The following is a 16541-nucleotide window of genomic DNA, read 5'->3' on the forward strand; positions in this document are numbered from 1 at the left end:
AGCAGAACCCGACAGTGGCAACTGCAGAACACGAATTATGCTGGGTCCGTTGTCATGGCGCGTCGAAGCCGCCCGCAGGTCGTCGATGCCTCATGTGAAATACGAGAGCGAGCTGTCGTAGTTGATGGAAAACTCGTCCAGCAAGTGCAGGTACGACGCATACATGCGCATCCACTCACCCGCGACCTTGTCCTGCACGTCCGCGTTGAACAGCGCGAGGAACACGCGCACGTCTTCCTCGCTCATGTTGTTGCGCATCCAGCCGAGCAGGTGTGCCACGATCACGCCGCACTCATCGTCATACGTCAGCTGATTGAACAGCGTGCTCAGCGCGTCGTACTCGTCCTGCTCCGTCAGCGTCTGTGTGATCAGGTGCTTGACGGCCGTCACTTCCCCTCTCAGGATCTTCTCCAGCTCGTCAAACATCCGCAGTACCGCTTCGCTCAAGTCGCGGCGCTCGTCGTGCACCTTTTCCAGCGCCACGGCCAGGGCCTCATCGTACGCGTCGTACAGCGTCGTGACCTTGTGACCCACACCTGCAATTAGCGTGCGCTCCTCCAGCAAGTACTCCTTGAGCGTCACCACGTGCCGTACGTGCCTGTCGAAGCGCTGTAGCCATTTGGCCAGCGCGATGATGCCCTGCGGCGAGGCGCTGAGCAACTCCTCCTTGGCGAGGAAGCAGCGCACGCGGGTCATGTCCTGCATGATGGGCTGGTCCAGCAGGCGGAAACCCACTTGCGCCCAGTCCGCCTTGAGCACCTCCTGGCCCCAGCCCACGGGCAGCTTGGGGCTCTCGTCGTTGTTGTCCTGCTGCGGGTGGTGGTCCTTGGGCCCGCCGAGTAGCCGCAGCACGGAGCGCACGAACGTGGACGAGCGCTTGCGGCGCTGGTTGCCGTCCTGCGCCTGCACAGACTGGCGCTGCTTCTCGAGCCACGTGAGCGTCTCCTGCATGCCCTTCTTGGGCTCAGCGCTCTCGGGCGAGGCCGCGACGCTCTGCTTTGGGATCTCCAGCGCGAACTGCGGTTTGCGCGAGGCGGCGGCGCCGTTCTGGTGCGGCACCGACAATGTGTCGGTCATGGAGATAACTAACCGATGCCTTCTCTCGCTGCTTGATCTTTTGCAAATGAGAAAGTGGTTGGGCCCGGCCGTTTGCGCAGATTTGTGTTGAAGTATTTTCCCAGAGTGACGTGTGATCTTTGTCACATTTTGCCGGAATGACTTGGACCCACTATAGTGATTCTCGACTGTCCGGATAATGAACGCGTATACAGAACCTGCCTGAAGAGAGAATTTAGCTCCAACTTGTGCAGTTTGGGCTTGTACCGCTACTTCTAGTAAGGGGATTTGCACCTGATTTGACTTGGCGAGCCCAAACACCCGTGCGTTTCTGGAGCCTTTTTGCGAAACCCTCTCGGGAGAATCTCCGCGAAGGCGTCCAGACCTCGGATAGTTGAAACGCGACGTGCGGTGCCATCAGTAGCTTTACATGTTAGTCGCAGGCCAGCACCGCGGCGAGATCAGATTGTACTCGGCCATCGGTCGCAGATTATTTTGATGCATGTCCTTAGTTGTGGTACGAGCCAAGGAGGCCAATGTAATTGGAAACCGACTCCCCTTCAAAGTGGTACAATGCGGTATCGTCCGTCTTCGATGGGTATCGGTAATTCACCATCGTCGCCGTCATTACTCTGCAGCCGCACACTCTATACATGTACAAGCTTTTCGTGGGGCAATAACTTCGGATGCACACAGCAGACACCAACCACCAAACGATTTTGTTGGCCGCGCTGAAGACCTTGGCTTATACTTGGCTACGGCGCTCAACCCAAAGTTGAAGTCAATACGATGTACCACACGCAATAATACGTATAAAAACACCAATCAAGGTTTTTCCTGCGAGGTTATTTCTGGCCGACCCTCGCAGCAACCAAGCACCGGCAGCGAACGCAGGAAGCTACGGCACGGGGCGGCATGGCGGACCAGGACAAGAAGGTGGGCGTGGGGCTGTCCTCCACGGGGCAGTTCGACCAGGACATCTACGGTGCGGCGGGTGGCGAGCGCTTCGCCGGCTACAGCGCGACGGTAACGGAGGAAGAAGACGTCGACGCTAGCGCGGAAGATCATCGCTCTCGACCCAAGCCGGTGGCCATGCAAGGCGGAGGGGACGGGCTCATCGACGAGAACTACGACCCGTTCGCGGAGGCGCGCGAGTCCAACGGCTCGGGGCTCGTGAACACGCGCATCGTGGACCGAGAGAACTCGTACCGGAAGCGGCGCTTCGAGCGGATGTTGTCGCCCGAGCGCGGCGACGCCTTCGGGGACGAGACGCCGACGCGCAGCTACAAGGAGATCATGCAGACGCAGCAGCTGCAGCAGGAGCGCGCCGAGGTTGTGCGCAAGATCCAGCAACAGCGCGAGGAGCAGGAACAACAGCAACCGGAGACGCAAGAAGTGGACGTGACGCCCAAGAGACGACGCAAACGCATGCGCTGGGATCAGGAGGCACCACCCGCAGAGAAGACGGACGGAGAGAGCCAATCCGAATGGGATACAGCCTCTGAAAGCTCCTCCGCGGCCGCGACCCCCTCCAGGACGTCGTCGAGGTGGGATGCGACGCCGGTGGCGGCGACGCCAAGCAAGAAGAACCGATGGGATGAAACGCCCGTGGCCAGCACTGAAAGCTCCAAATGGGACGCCACGCCCGTGAACTTGGGCGGAGTGACTCCCGCAGGTACTGGCAGACGCTCACGCTGGGATGAGACCCCCGTGTCGGGTCCGAGTGACATGGCGACGCCTGGAAAGAATGTGCAGATGACTCCAGGAGGATCCGTGGCAGCGGGAATGATGAGCGGAGCGTTGACGCCGGAGCTAGCGCAGCGCATGCGTTGGGAACGAGAAATTGAAGAGCGCAACCGCCCGTTGACGGACGAGGAGCTGGATGCTATGTTCCCAGCGACAGGGTATAAGATTCTGGACCCGCCGGCGTCGTATGTGCCTATCCGGACGCCGTCACGGAAGCTGCTTGCTACTCCCACGCCGATGGGCCAGACCCCGGGCTTTGCGATGCAGGCCACGCCGGCGCGGGAAGACTATGGTGTGCCTGTAGGCACACCGTCGGGCAGTGATGGCAGCTTGATGCCGTTTATTAAGCCGGAGGACTACCAGTATTTTGGAAAGCTTATGGATGAGGTGAATGAGGAGGATCTGGACCCCGAGGCTGCGAAGGAGCGCAAGATCATGCGCCTATTGCTCAAGATTAAGAATGGCACCCCGCCGCAGCGAAAGACAGCACTGCGACAGCTGACAGACAAGGCGCGTGAGTTCGGCGCCGGCGCGTTGTTTAACCAGATTTTGCCGCTGCTCATGGCTCCCACGCTCGAAGACCAGGAGCGCCACTTGCTCGTCAAGGTGATCGACCGTGTGCTGTACAAGCTGGATGATCTTGTTCGTCCCTACGTACACAAGATCTTGGTTGTGATCGAGCCGCTGCTGATTGATGAAGACTACTACGCCCGTGTTGAAGGACGCGAGATTATCTCGAACCTCGCCAAGGCTGCGGGTTTGGCAACTATGATTTCGACAATGCGGCCGGACATCGATATTGATGACGAGTACGTTCGTAACACTACAGCACGTGCCTTCGCTGTTGTTGCCTCAGCACTGGGTATTCCAGCTCTGCTGCCTTTCTTGAAGGCCGTGTGCCAGTCGCGAAAGTCATGGCAAGCACGGCACACAGGTATCAAGATTGTTCAGCAGGTCGCGATCCTTATGGGTTGCGCTGTGCTGCCGCACCTGAAGCATCTTGTGGAGATCATCGAGCACGGTCTGGAAGATGAGCAAAAGGTGCGCACGATCACTGCTCTCGCTCTTGCTGCCCTTGCTGAGGCAGCACACCCGTATGGTATTGAGTCCTTTGACTCGGTGCTTCGCCCGCTGTGGCGTGGTACCCGCAAGCACCACGGCAAGGGCTTGGCAGCGTTCTTGAAGGCTATTGGCTTTATTATCCCTCTCATGGACGCGCAGTATGCAAACTATTACACCGTCGAGGTGATGGAGATCCTGATTCGTGAGTTCCAGTCGCCCGATGAGGAAATGAAGAAAATTGTGTTGAAGGTGGTGAAGCAATGTGTCTCTACGGACGGTGTTGAAGCATCTTATGTAAAGGAAAAGATCTTGCCAGAGTTTTTCAGACACTTTTGGGTTCGTCGCATGGCATTGGACCGCCGAAACTACCGCCAGTTGGTGGAGACAACGGTGGAGCTGGCAAACAACGTTGGCGCGAGCGAGATCATCTCGCGCGTAGTGGATGACCTGAAGGATGAAAGCGAGCCGTACCGTCGAATGGTGATGGAGGCGATCCAGAAAATCATCTCGAACTTGGGGGCCACGGATATTGGAACTGATCTCGAGGAGAAGCTTATTGATGGCATCCTTTATGCCTTCCAGGAGCAAACATCAGACGATACGTTAGTGATGCTGAATGGTTTCGGTATTGTTGTGAACGCGCTGGGGATTCGCGCAAAGAACTACCTCCCGCAGATTTGTGGTACCATCAAGTGGCGGTTAAACAACAAGCCGGCCAAGGTGCGCATGCAGGCAGCTGACCTGATCAACCGAATTGCAGTGGTCATGAAGACGTGCGATCAGGAGCCACTCATGGGACACATGGGTGTTGTTCTGTACGAGTACCTTGGCGAGGAATACCCCGAGGTGTTGGGTAGCATCCTTGGTGCACTGAAAGCCATCGTAAACGTGATCGGCATGAGCAAAATGACCCCGCCTATCAAGGATCTGTTGCCACGGCTCACTCCAATCCTGAAAAATCGTCACGAGAAAGTTCAAGAGAATGCTATCGGTAGGGCGACTACGCTTTCCTTCTCGTTTTGAACGATATAAACTAACTCTGCTGTGTGTGCTTGCTTTTGTTTTGCTCTTACAGACCTCGTTGGACGCATTGCCGACCGTGGCGCAGACCTGGTTTCGGCCCGTGAATGGATGCGTATTTGTTTCGAGCTGCTGGACATGCTGAAGGCACACAAGAAGGGCATTCGCCGTGCTGCTGTGAATACGTTCGGCTACATTGCCAAGGCTATCGGCCCCCAGGATGTTCTGCACACATTGCTGAACAATCTGAAGGTGCAAGAACGACAGAACCGCGTGTGTACGACTGTAGCCATCGCCATCGTTGCCGAAACGTGTTCGCCGTTCACAGTTGTGCCGGCTCTCATGAACGAATATCGCGTGCCAGAGTTGAACGTGCAGAATGGTGTGCTGAAGGCGTTTTCGTTCATGTTCGAGTACATTGGCGAGATGGGCAAGGACTACATCTACGCGGTGGCGCCGCTGCTGCAGGACGCCCTCATGGACCGCGACTTAGTGCATCGGCAGACGGCATGTACAACGGTGAAGCATCTGGCGCTGGGTGTGGCCGGACTTGGCTGTGAAGACGCACTGTTGCACCTTCTCAACTTTGTGTGGCCCAACATCTTCGAAACATCTCCGCACGTGATCAACGCCGTGTACGAGGCTGTGGAAGGCTGTCGCGTGGCGTTGGGTCCACACGTCATCCTGCAGTACGTGCTGCAGGGGCTGTTCCACCCGGCTCGTCGCGTGCGCGAGGTGTACTGGAAGATCTACAACTCGCTGTACATGTACGCGCAGGACGGCCTCACCCCTGCGTATCCGATGCTGGAGGACGACGGCGTGAACTCGTACAACCGCACGTACCTCGAGCTCTGCATCTAGGCGTCGCCTCAAGTAAAAAATCAACAGAAACCAAGCGAAGCGGTGTGCAGTTGACCTGCTGGTGGATTCGTGCCGCCATCTTGCCGTAAAGGACAATTAGGCTAATATATTCGCGAAAGCTAACCACCTGTCCAGAAGCTCCTCGATGGTTTTTTTAGTCAACGATGATGCCCATTAAATCGGAGCGCTGTCGACTGCAACTACAGCTCGCCGTCCAAGCATCGCCCACCCTTGCAGGCTGCAAGAACTAGATCTTCAACCTGCACCGAATCAGCCTACCATCTGATTCTACGAGCATACAAAAGCCAACATCCGGTTAGTCAGCCTCATAGCCAGTGCCTAGGTACCTTTTGAAAATGCGTCACAATCTGGTCTCAGTCTGCAACTCGCCTCCTTCGGCCCACGTCTCCCCGGACGTCCCTCACCATGCTTCGCTGTGTGTTTCTACTACTCCTCTCGCCGCTGACTGCAGCGCTACAGCCGCGCGACTTCCGCGTGCCGCCCGTGGACTTCACGCAGCTCTCGAGCGCCGCTGGCAACACGCACAACTTGGACCTGCTCGCCAAACTGCAGCAAAACGGCATCGTGGCGCTGCAAAACGTGCCCAACTACGCCCAGTTGCGCCAGGAATACCTGCGCACAGCTGCAAATTGCGCCGTGCAAGCGCAACACAAAGGCGCAGAGTTCCTGCTCCACCGTCAGCTGCGAGACGGCACCAACCGCTACACGGTGAGTCTCGAGTCGGGTCACCAGCTCAGCGACACGCTGGCGCAGAGCCAGGAGCTGCTAGCCACTTGCCCCGAGTACGTGCAGATCCACTCAGCGTTCAGTGCCGCAGTGGAGCTGGCGGTGGCCTCTGTGGGCTCCGCTCTGGACGCCACGCAAAAGTTCCAAGTGGTGGCGGAGCAAGGCGCCGTCGCTATGACGGCGAGGCAGCTCATGGACGAGTCGGTGCATCTGGACCATTTCCACGCCTACGAAGCGGCGGCTGGACGCAGGAGCCTCGAGTCCGACGCGGAGATCAACGTGGCCGACATGTCGCTGGAGCTGCACACGGACAACGGACTCCTGATTGCCATGAGCGCTCCCGAGTATTTCCAGGTGTCGAGCTCTGGAGAATTGCTACACGAGGAGACCCAGGGACAAGACGCTGGATTGTTCATTCAGACAGCGGATGGGGAAATTGTGCGCCCGGTGTTGGAAGCCGACGAGCTTATTTTGATGCTCGGGTCGGGGATCGACGACTGGGTCAAGACCACGCCCCCGCTTCGCTCAGTGCTGCATGGCATGCGTTATCCTCGCACTGTTAGCGTTGTTGACGGGGATAAGCAAGGCAACAAGTTGTTGCGGTCGTGGTTTGGCAAAATGATTTTGCTTGACGCGCACCAGGTCATGGATAACACTGGCATGACGTTTGGACAGTATGCGAACCAGACGACGCGGTATCTGGTACAACAAGAGGCGGAAGACACCTTCGGAGCTGTGGCTTGTCCCCCGCAGCGGCATTTGGCGGCGTCGGACAACAGTTGTTCGCTCAAGATCTGCTCGCTGAAGAGCTCGGCGTCAGCGTCGGACCTCACGTACTCGTGCCAGATTACCTGCAACCACGATTCGACCAGCGATGCTACGCTGTGCGAGAAGTACTGTGACTGCGAGGACTCTACCAGCAGCGCAACTACGTGCTGGATGCTGTGTGTGGAGAACTTCTCGTCGGATGTGTGTCCTGGCGAACAGAAGTGCAACACTGCCAGTACGGAAGATAAGTTGGCGATGACGTGTGTTGCTGGCACTGTCGCACCTTCGGCCTCGACAACGGCACCTTCGACAACGTCACCTTCGACAACGGCACCGTCGACAACGCCCAGTACAGCGGGTACAGGCAGTTCGGCGACCTCGACCCCGAGTACGACAACTCCAAGCACGACGGCTCCGTCGTCTACAACGGGTACGTTGACCTTATCGCCAGTTACTACTGCTCCAGCATCAACAGATCCACCACCAACTACTACTGCTCCACCAACGACGGGGTCTAACTCCATGTCATCTACTGCTGAAAATGCAGGGTCTGCAGGGTCTGTTGCTCCGACAACTAACGTTGGTGACGAGTCCACAGCTGCTTCAGCTGCTGAAGGAAATTCATCAACGGTTACGGCTCCCTCAGCTGCTGACGAAACTTCGTCTGCATCTACGTCGGCATCGGCGTCTTCTTCTACCTCGTCGTCTTCATCAGCTGCGAGTGTGATTCCTGTCGCAATTTTCGTGAATGCTGTAGCGGTGCTCGTGGCTGCGTTCTTGTGCATTCAGTAAGCTTGATCAGCTATAAGTTGCTTGTATTTTTGCATGAAGGTTTACTTGGGTAGTCGCTCACAGATCGAATTTATTGTTTTGTTCTTTGCTTCCTGCCTTTTATTATCTTTTCATGGCTCTTTAACCATTTCCACAGATTACAGCGGGCACGGAGGCGCCAGTAGAAGATGTTCACAGCAAACCAAACGGTAACCCAAGGTTTGAATTGGGCTGCATCTTGAAGTCTGGGTTACTGACTTATTTGCATTCATTTCGCCAGATTTTACATACACGCACTCCGAATGACTGAAATGTACTTCTACCAGTACTACGTTGTATTTACTTTGATCTCTCCAACTTGATGCGTATTGTATTTAGCATAAATTGGGACAGTTTTCTACTAAAATATGACATCTCTCTTCTATGAAGCGTGAAATTCTTTGAAACTTTCGGCTCTCAATAGCAGCAGCAGATAATTTCCCGCTGGAAGCTCCATCAACGATAAAATTGGCAGTGTCAAGCCACCGCTTTGAACGTCGGACAGCACCTGGAAGATGATGGTACTGTGAAGCCCTGGCGCTCGCTGGTTGAGAGTGACCGATCTATCAGTCTAAATTTGCAGACAAGAAGTGGATCTGCATGCTGGAGCCGGGTAATCTCGAAACATCGTTGTCGGAGCAGTATGAGACAATGAAAGTGCGTATCGAATCATTACAACATTTACCTTTTTGGTATTATGGTACGAGCTCAACTATCTCGCTTAGGACAGCGCTGTGATTGCTGGAGCTGGATAGCAAAACTCAAGTATGAGGCTCGAAAATCACTGTTGCTTAACTGTTATCCTCGAGCGATTCTTCTCTCTCGAGGAGAGTCCCCGTTGAGTCAGCGCGCTGCCCCTCAATGATGAGCTGGTCTGCTGGTGGGATGATGAGGTTGTGTTCCTGCACTGAATTCAACATGTGCCGTCGATTGTTGCCGTCTGGAGAATAATCTTCGAGATTACGATTATGGTCGGAATTACCACGCCATACAAAAGGCAAGTGAACGGCCGTTGTGAATGCTCAAGGTCACGAAAGTTTCTGGTGCACTGCGTTCATTTGGCAACTGACCGCCAAGGCAACAGGTGACTCGAGTTTCGAGGTTGTTGGCAACTTATCGGATTGCATCGGTCCCGATGGCGTCGGCCTCACCCAATGACGAGGAGCCTGGCAAACCCGAGATCGGGTACTCGAGTGGCACGGCATTGATGGCCTGTGGTGCACTCGCACTACACGACCACGTCTCCTGTCGGATGGACGCAGCGTTCGGAGACGTACAACCCAAGGTTGAGTTGCGTTTCAAGGATCTGTCGGTGTCTGCAGATATCATCGTGAAGGACGTGACGGAGAGTGCTGCAGATCTGCCGACGTTGCCAAACGAACTCGTGAAAGGCTTCCGCAAGCTTCGAGCCAAGAAGCACTTGGTCCAGAAGCAGATTCTTAAAAATGTGAGTGGCGTGCTCAAGCCTGGCACTATCACACTTCTACTTGGACAGCCTGGATCAGGCAAGTCTGCGTTGATGAAGGTGCTGAGTGGACGCTTCCCGGTCAAGAAGAACATTACGCTCGAGGGTGAGATGACCTACAATGGCGCGCCCAGTCAAGAGCTTCGCAAACGGCTGCCTCAATTCGTATCGTACGTATCTCAATACGACAAACACGTTGCCACGTTGACGGTGAAGGAGACGCTGGAATTTGCGCACGCTTGCTGCGGCCACGAGCTCTCGGAGAGCGAAGCTCAGAAGATCATGAGCGGCAGTCCCGCTGAGAACGCTGCTGCGATGGAAGTTGCAAAGAGCATGTTCACACACCACCCCGAGGTAGTAACCCAGCAGCTTGGACTCCAGCTGTGTCAGAACACGGTGGTTGGAGACGCCATGCTGCGCGGAGTGTCGGGTGGCGAGCGCAAACGCGTCACGACTGGGGAAATGCAGTTCGGCAACCAGCAAGTGCTGATGATGGACGAGATCAGCACAGGCCTCGACAGTGCTGCGGCCTTCGACATCATTGCCACACAGCGCAGCGTCGCCAAGAAGTTCAACAAGACCGTGCTGATTTCGTTGCTCCAGCCTTCTCCAGAAATCTTTGGGCTGTTCGACAACGTAATTATTCTAAATGCTGGGCGGGTAATGTACAATGGGCCTCGAGAACAAGCGTTAGGCTACTTTGAAAGCATGGGATTCAAGCGTCCTCCTCACCGAGATGTCGCGGACTTCCTCATGGATCTTGGTACGAACAAACAAGGCCAGTACGAGAACGAGCTTGCTTTAGGGACCGTCGTTCCTCGTACCCCGAGCGAATTTGCGGAAGCTTTTGCTCGCTCCGACATGTTCAAGCGCATTTTTGCGGATTTGAATTCCCCTGTGCTACCAAAGTTGGTGGAGGCGAAGACGAAATTCATGGACCCTTGTCCGGAGTTCTGCCATGGCTTTTTGGCCAGTACTGCCACGCTAATGAACCGTCAGATCAAGATGTCAATGCGAAACACGGCCTATTTGAAGGGACGAGGCTTCATGGTGGTTGTCATGGGACTGCTAAACGGCAGTGTCTACTACCAGTTTGACGTCACCGATGCCCAGATTGTGTTGGGTATCATCTTCGCTTCCGTGATGTTCTTATCGATGAGTCAATCGGCGCAGCTCCCAACGCTCATGGCGAGTCGTGACGTGTTTTACAAGCAACGAGGGGCTAATTTCTACCGAACGGCGTCCTATGTGTGGGCGAACTCGGTGAGCCAGGTGCCGCTGGCTGTCCTCGAGAGCTTCATTTACGGATCGCTGGTGTACTGGATGTGCGGGTTCGTACCGACTGCTGGAGCTTTTCTGCTGTTTGAATTGACGGTGGTCCTCACGATTGTGGCATTTGCAGCATTCTTCCTCTTCCTGTCTTCTGCTACGCCTGATCTTCACGTAGTGGAGCCGATTTCGATGGTGACCACTCTGTTCTTCATCCTATTCGGAGGATTCGTGATCACGAAAGAGAATATTCCGGACTACTTGGTCTGGCTGTACTGGTTGAATCCCGTGGCGTGGTGTGTTCGTTCACTAGCTGTGAGCCAGTACAGTGACTCGCGCTTCGACACTTGCATTTACGGAGATGTGAATTACTGTGAAACGTACGGTATGACCATGGGCAAGTACTCTCTGAGCCTCTTTGGAGTGCCGTCAGAGAAGTACTGGATTTGGTACGGTTTGGTCTTCATGGTGTGTGCGTACGTGTTCTTCATGTCGCTTTCCGTGTTCTTCCTCGAGTACAGAAAATTTGATGGCCCCGAACACGTATTCCTTGACAGTGAGGAAAAGAGCGACAACTCGGCAACTGACGGCTACGCCCTCGTTAAGACACCACGAGACCAGCAGAATGGACCTCCAATCGTGCTTGATGTAGCTCCTCCACGAGAAAAGAACTTTGTTCCTGTCTCGATTGCCTTCAGGGACTTGTGGTACACCGTTCCTGACCCTGCTCGTCCGAAAGAGACCATCGATTTGCTGAAGGGGGTCACTGGGTTTGCCTTGCCTGGCACAATTACAGCATTAATGGGGTCTTCGGGTGCTGGCAAAACCACGTTGATGGATGTCATTGCTGGCCGGAAGACGGAGGGTACGATCCAAGGCCAGGTTTTGCTGAATGGACACCCTGCCACTGATCTCGCCATCCGCCGGTCGACGGGGTACTGCGAGCAGATGGATGTTCACTCGGTGGCCTCAACTTTCCGAGAAGCGTTGACGTTCAGCGCTTTCCTTCGCCAGGGCGCCGACGTGCCTGACAGCAAGAAGTATGACTCGGTAAATGAATGTCTCGACCTGCTCGACATGGTGCCTATCGCTGATCAAATAATCCGTGGCGCCTCAACAGAACAGATGAAGCGACTGACTATCGGTGTTGAGCTGGCAGCTCAGCCGAGTATTATTTTCTTGGATGAGCCTACAAGCGGCTTGGATGCGAGGTCGGCCAAGTTGATCATGGACGGCGTTCGGAAAGTGGCAGACACCGGACGTACGATCGTGTGTACTATTCACCAGCCTTCCTCGGAAGTGTTCCAAGTGTTCGACAACTTGCTTTTGCTAAAACGCGGTGGCGAGAGCGTCTTTTTCGGAGACCTCGGAGAGAAGGCAGCGAAGCTTATCAGCTACTTTGAAGCAGTCGACGGCGTCCAAAAACTCCCAAAGAACTACAATCCTGCGACGTGGATGCTGGAAGTAATTGGCGCAGGTGTAGGCAACACCAGCGGCGAGAAAACAGACTTTGTGCATTTATTCAAGGTGAGCGAGCAATCCCAAGATCTCCAAGCCAGCTTCGAGCGTGAGGGGTTATTCAAGCCGTCGCCTTCGTTGCCACCACTGGAATTTGGCGACAAGCGTGCGTCCACAAACTTGACGCAGATGAAGTTTTTGACCAAGCGCTTCTTCGATCAGTACTGGAGAACGGCTTCGTACAACTTGACGCGCTTTTGCATTTTTGTGGGGTTGGGTATCATGATTGGCATCACGTACACCGGAAGCAACTACAGTTCCTATCAGGGAATCAATTCGGGTATGGGTATGATGTACATGACGATCACGTTCGTCGGCGTCATCTCGTTCCACAGTATATTACCGATCGCTGCTGAAGGTCGTGCCTCTTTCTACCGCGAGCGTGCAGCGCAAACGTACAACGCGTTCTGGTATTTTATTGCGTCAAGTCTTGCTGAGATCCCGTACGCATTTGTGGCGACGTTGCTGTTCATGGTGGTCTACTATCCGTCAGTGGGCTTCACTGGTGCGGGCTCGTTCTTCCTCTACTGGTTCAACATGTCGCTGCACGTGCTGCTGCAGGCATATATCGGCGAGTTCATGATGTATATTCTACCCAGCATAGAAGTTGCTGCGGTGCTGAGCATGCTATTGAACACCATTTTCTTCCTGTTCATGGGATACAACCCCCCAGCAAACTCGATCCCGTTGGGATACAAGTGGCTGTACCACATTACGCCCCAAACTTACACGTTTTCGTGTTTAGCATCGATTGTTTTTGGAGATTGCCCAGGCAATGGAACTGGTTCAGAGGTTGGTTGCCAGGTGATGACCGGCACTCCCCCGTCCATATCGGACGATACAACGGTGAAGGCTTATCTGGAGAATGATTTCCTGATCAAGCGCAGTGAGTTATGGATGAACTGTGGAATCATCATCGCCTTCATCGTCTTTTTCAGAATTCTGGCGCTGCTGTCTCTACGCTACGTTAACCACCAGAAAAAGTAAGCGGAGGAAATCGATCGGCTGATGGTATCAATACGGTACTTCGAAGTACGAGGTTCGTTGATTGCCAGCAAACGAGATTTGGATTATGAGGTTTAGCGATTACGATGCCCAGCGAAAAACACGACTGCACCAACTGGGTATCCCACAATCAGGGTACTGTTACGTGCTACAAGGCCATCTTGCTTTGCTGCCAATGGCACAGCAACCAACGAAGCCGAACAAAGCCTTATCTGCTGGCGACGCCGAAACAAAATATCAGGCGGTTCAAAATCGTAGAGAGTTCAAGCAGCGCCGAGCCGTGTTTGAGCACGGTGTGATTAGATACGTGTAGCTCACAGCCAATTTTCCTATTTTTCCAGCAAAAAATTGTAGTTGCATCGAGGTTTACTCATTTTTCTCGAGCAGGAAGCTTTCTCTTGGGAGATATCGCACTGTGTATTGTGCTGGGCCTGCTCACGCTGCGCTTCTGTACTCATCAAATGCTAAAGTGGCACCTGAAAGCACTTCGTACTCTATTATACGAGGGTGTTCATGAAAGCGAGCGTTGGTTGTTATTTTTTTTACATACAAGACCAGGGATTAACTACCGACGCGTGGTACTCGTACTAATTTCAAGTAGTAGTCTAGAAAAGGTTTGTCTCCCATCGCTCGGTACATACCATACATTTCCAGTCTCTCAGTAAACTTCTTGCTCGGCAGGCTTACCAGAGAAGGAGTGGAAAGGATTTCCTTAGCGGTTTTTTCTCTCCAGCCGCTGAACAGTTTGATCAAATCGTCGGTAGCGATATCGTCGACAACATCATCGACTTTGTTGAGATTCACACCGGTTCTCTCCTCTTCCTCTGTATTTTCGTCGTCATTGTCTTCGTCAACCTTGATTCTAAGACCCCTCACAGACCTTTTACTGTCCACCTGGACATCTGAAAGAGTCTGAGCCGCGTCGGTCGACGCTATCGTCGAGAGGTTGAACTGCTCCGAGAGCATTCCCGTTGATGTAGCATTGCAGCTCGAGAAAAGAGCGGCCGCAGTCACCGCCAGGAAGCGCAGATTCATTTGCGGCGATCAGATGAGATTTGTGTCCTGAAGAGCGATTTTCGAAGTGAGGGCAATTGAACGGTAGGCGGCACCGTAAACATGTACGTACGGAAAAGTGCTCGAAGTCCCATCGGAGGCTTGATCATGCAAAGTTGCATTTCGTGCTCTGCTTTCCTCACTTTTGCGGAAAATCAGTCACTGTTTGTGATAGATGTGTTGAGCGCGTCGCGTTGAGCTTTGACTTCCTACACGCCCGCAGCAAGCCCACAACACTTGGCATACGTCGTAGTCGTATCCGGAAATGGTCAATTTTAGACGAATTAGCACTAACTGTGGAAGTTATTCTCTGATAAAAAAGCAGTGTACAATGCATGTGCAAATGATTCTACGCCATGAAATCGATCGCCAAGCTCTTCAAAACGCACCCGACCTCAAAATGCAACTTTTCTCTCCCCCCTCTGAGCAAATGTAGCAAGCAGACTGCACATCGTTCATGCAGTCGTGAGTTTTTCAAAAACAATTTGCATTCATGAATGTTGTACGCTGCACCACGAGCTTCCTCTTCAACCACCTACAGCGTTTTGCCTGAGGCTCGAAACACCTTGATGTTCTCTTTGGCTGCGACCGTTACGCGCTTGTAGAGCTCGGGACGGTATCCGAACGCGAAGAGCGCCTCCAGTAGCACGAACATGGGCGCCGTGACAATGGCCTGGTCTAGGCTGTCGAACAGCGCGGGTTTGCGGCGCTCGAAGACTCCGTGACCAATGAACTGCATGATCCACGCGAAGCAGTGTACGCCCAGGGCGACCTGCCAGCCAGGACGCTCCAAGTTGGTGGGGGCGTAGTCCTGCACGAAGAAGTTGGCGAAGAGGTAGCAGAGGAAGACGAGGACGGCGCCGAGCGAGCCTGCAACATGATCCAATTGGATGTACCACAGCATGTAGACCCCCGCCAGGATGCAGGACGGATTGAGCAGCAGGTATTGACCCAAGGGCAGCGACGCCAGAACGTTCGGAGTCTCCGCGAAGGCCTCGAGAGACGCCAGCAGGCAGAGTGCCGAGATGAAAATCTGCCAGATGCAGGCGAAGTGGATGTACTGGTTGATCTTGTTGTCGTGGTACGACAGGTAGAACGTCACTTGCTTCTCCAGGTCGAAGCGGTCGGCCCAGGCCACCATGTTGAAGACGATATCTGCGACGTGTGCACACTTGGACTTGTGAGGCTTGACGCGAATTGCCGAATGACTCGATAGTATCTCGACGTTTGGGGATTATGGAACGGATAGGTGGTCCGGGATTGGTGAAAAAGGCGCTAATTCGTAATCCATTGGCTGAAACAAAGACACGCATGGGGTACTCAAACTTTGGGTTTTTAGGATTCCAAAGTGGCGAAAAGATAATTTTATCTTAGGGCATCTGGAACTACGTTTATAGTTTTGTTTACTGACTTCAACGTGCTGCCCAGTATTGAGGCCGAATTGACTTGTGACTTCAGTCCGATGGTGGTTCCAGGAGATGACAATGCTGGGAGTTTCGCGGCGCGGCTATCATGGTGAATTCACAAAAGCGTGAAAACGTGATGTCATGGCGGTTCTCCAATTTATCACCATAGTATCCTCTCAGAACGTGTAGATCATGGTCTCGTTAAATGTGTCGCTAGGGTAGGGAGAAGCGTGACCAGAAGGTAAATCATGGGAAGACTAATAGTCTATCAGTGATAAATTTCTGCTAATTCGTGGATCTTCCAGGCAAACCGACGCAGATAATGTTATGGTTGCCGTAATAGGGCCTGGAGGTTGAGCAAATTAGTCACATGACGAACTCCAGCCTGACTACCTGCATCAATAGTTTAAACATGGCGTCGACTTTTACCTGGACCGCACCAGGTAGAAACTTCGTGGTTCGCTCGTTGTGCGGCTTCTACTGCACCTGTTCGTAGAATGTTGATCACGACAATGAAGTTGTAGAGCGATCTTGGCCGATTCGACTCGCTCTGCCAAACATCCCAGCTGGCAGGCTGTTTCTTTGCGCAGGTTGACATGCCGGTGGATTTTCGCCAAACACTGCCGCCATACGAGCAACAGGACGAAGGAGATACGCAGCATGATGGAGCGAACCACGATAAGGCTACCCCTACAACGTAACATGAATACTCGGACAGTGGTCACACCAGTTGGACATTTGGTGAGCAAGACGCA

The 16541-nt window shown here is 53.8% G+C and overlaps 5 protein-coding genes across 5 annotated transcripts; 2 read left to right on the forward strand and 3 right to left on the reverse strand.

Moving 5' to 3' along the window:
* Positions 1-90: 90 nt before the first annotated feature.
* KRP23_11661 (uncharacterized protein) lies at positions 91-1077 on the reverse strand (the record flags this gene model as incomplete). The annotated part of the gene is made up of 1 exon (XM_067882229.1): positions 91-1077. One exon carries the CDS (start codon positions 1075-1077, stop codon positions 91-93), a length of 987 nt encoding a protein of 328 aa, XP_067740498.1.
* Positions 1078-1971: 894 nt separating this feature from the next.
* KRP23_11662 (Splicing factor 3B subunit 1) lies at positions 1972-5745 on the forward strand (the record flags this gene model as incomplete). The annotated part of the gene is made up of 2 exons (XM_067882230.1): positions 1972-4855; positions 4940-5745. The coding sequence occupies 2 exons, from the start codon at positions 1972-1974 to the stop codon at positions 5743-5745; spliced, it is 3690 nt and encodes a 1229-aa protein (XP_067740499.1).
* A 426-nt stretch (positions 5746-6171) lies between these two features.
* Positions 6172-8052, forward strand: KRP23_11663 (uncharacterized protein; the record flags this gene model as incomplete). The annotated part of the gene is made up of 2 exons (XM_067882231.1): positions 6172-7690; positions 7808-8052. 2 exons carry the CDS (start codon positions 6172-6174, stop codon positions 8050-8052), a joined length of 1764 nt encoding a protein of 587 aa, XP_067740500.1.
* A 5836-nt stretch (positions 8053-13888) lies between these two features.
* Positions 13889-14362, reverse strand: KRP23_11664 (uncharacterized protein; the record flags this gene model as incomplete). The annotated part of the gene is made up of 1 exon (XM_067882234.1): positions 13889-14362. The coding sequence occupies one exon, from the start codon at positions 14360-14362 to the stop codon at positions 13889-13891; it is 474 nt and encodes a 157-aa protein (XP_067740501.1).
* A 553-nt stretch (positions 14363-14915) lies between these two features.
* On the reverse strand, positions 14916-15521 carry KRP23_11665 (2-hydroxy-palmitic acid dioxygenase mpo1; the record flags this gene model as incomplete). Its single annotated transcript, XM_067882235.1, has 1 exon — positions 14916-15521. One exon carries the CDS (start codon positions 15519-15521, stop codon positions 14916-14918), a length of 606 nt encoding a protein of 201 aa, XP_067740502.1.
* Between the last annotated feature and the right edge of the window lie 1020 nt (positions 15522-16541).

Source organism: Phytophthora ramorum (genome assembly GCF_020800215.1).
Source record: "Phytophthora ramorum isolate Pr-102 chromosome Unknown Phyram_PR-102_s0012, whole genome shotgun sequence".
NCBI lineage: Eukaryota > Oomycota > Peronosporomycetes > Peronosporales > Peronosporaceae > Phytophthora > Phytophthora ramorum.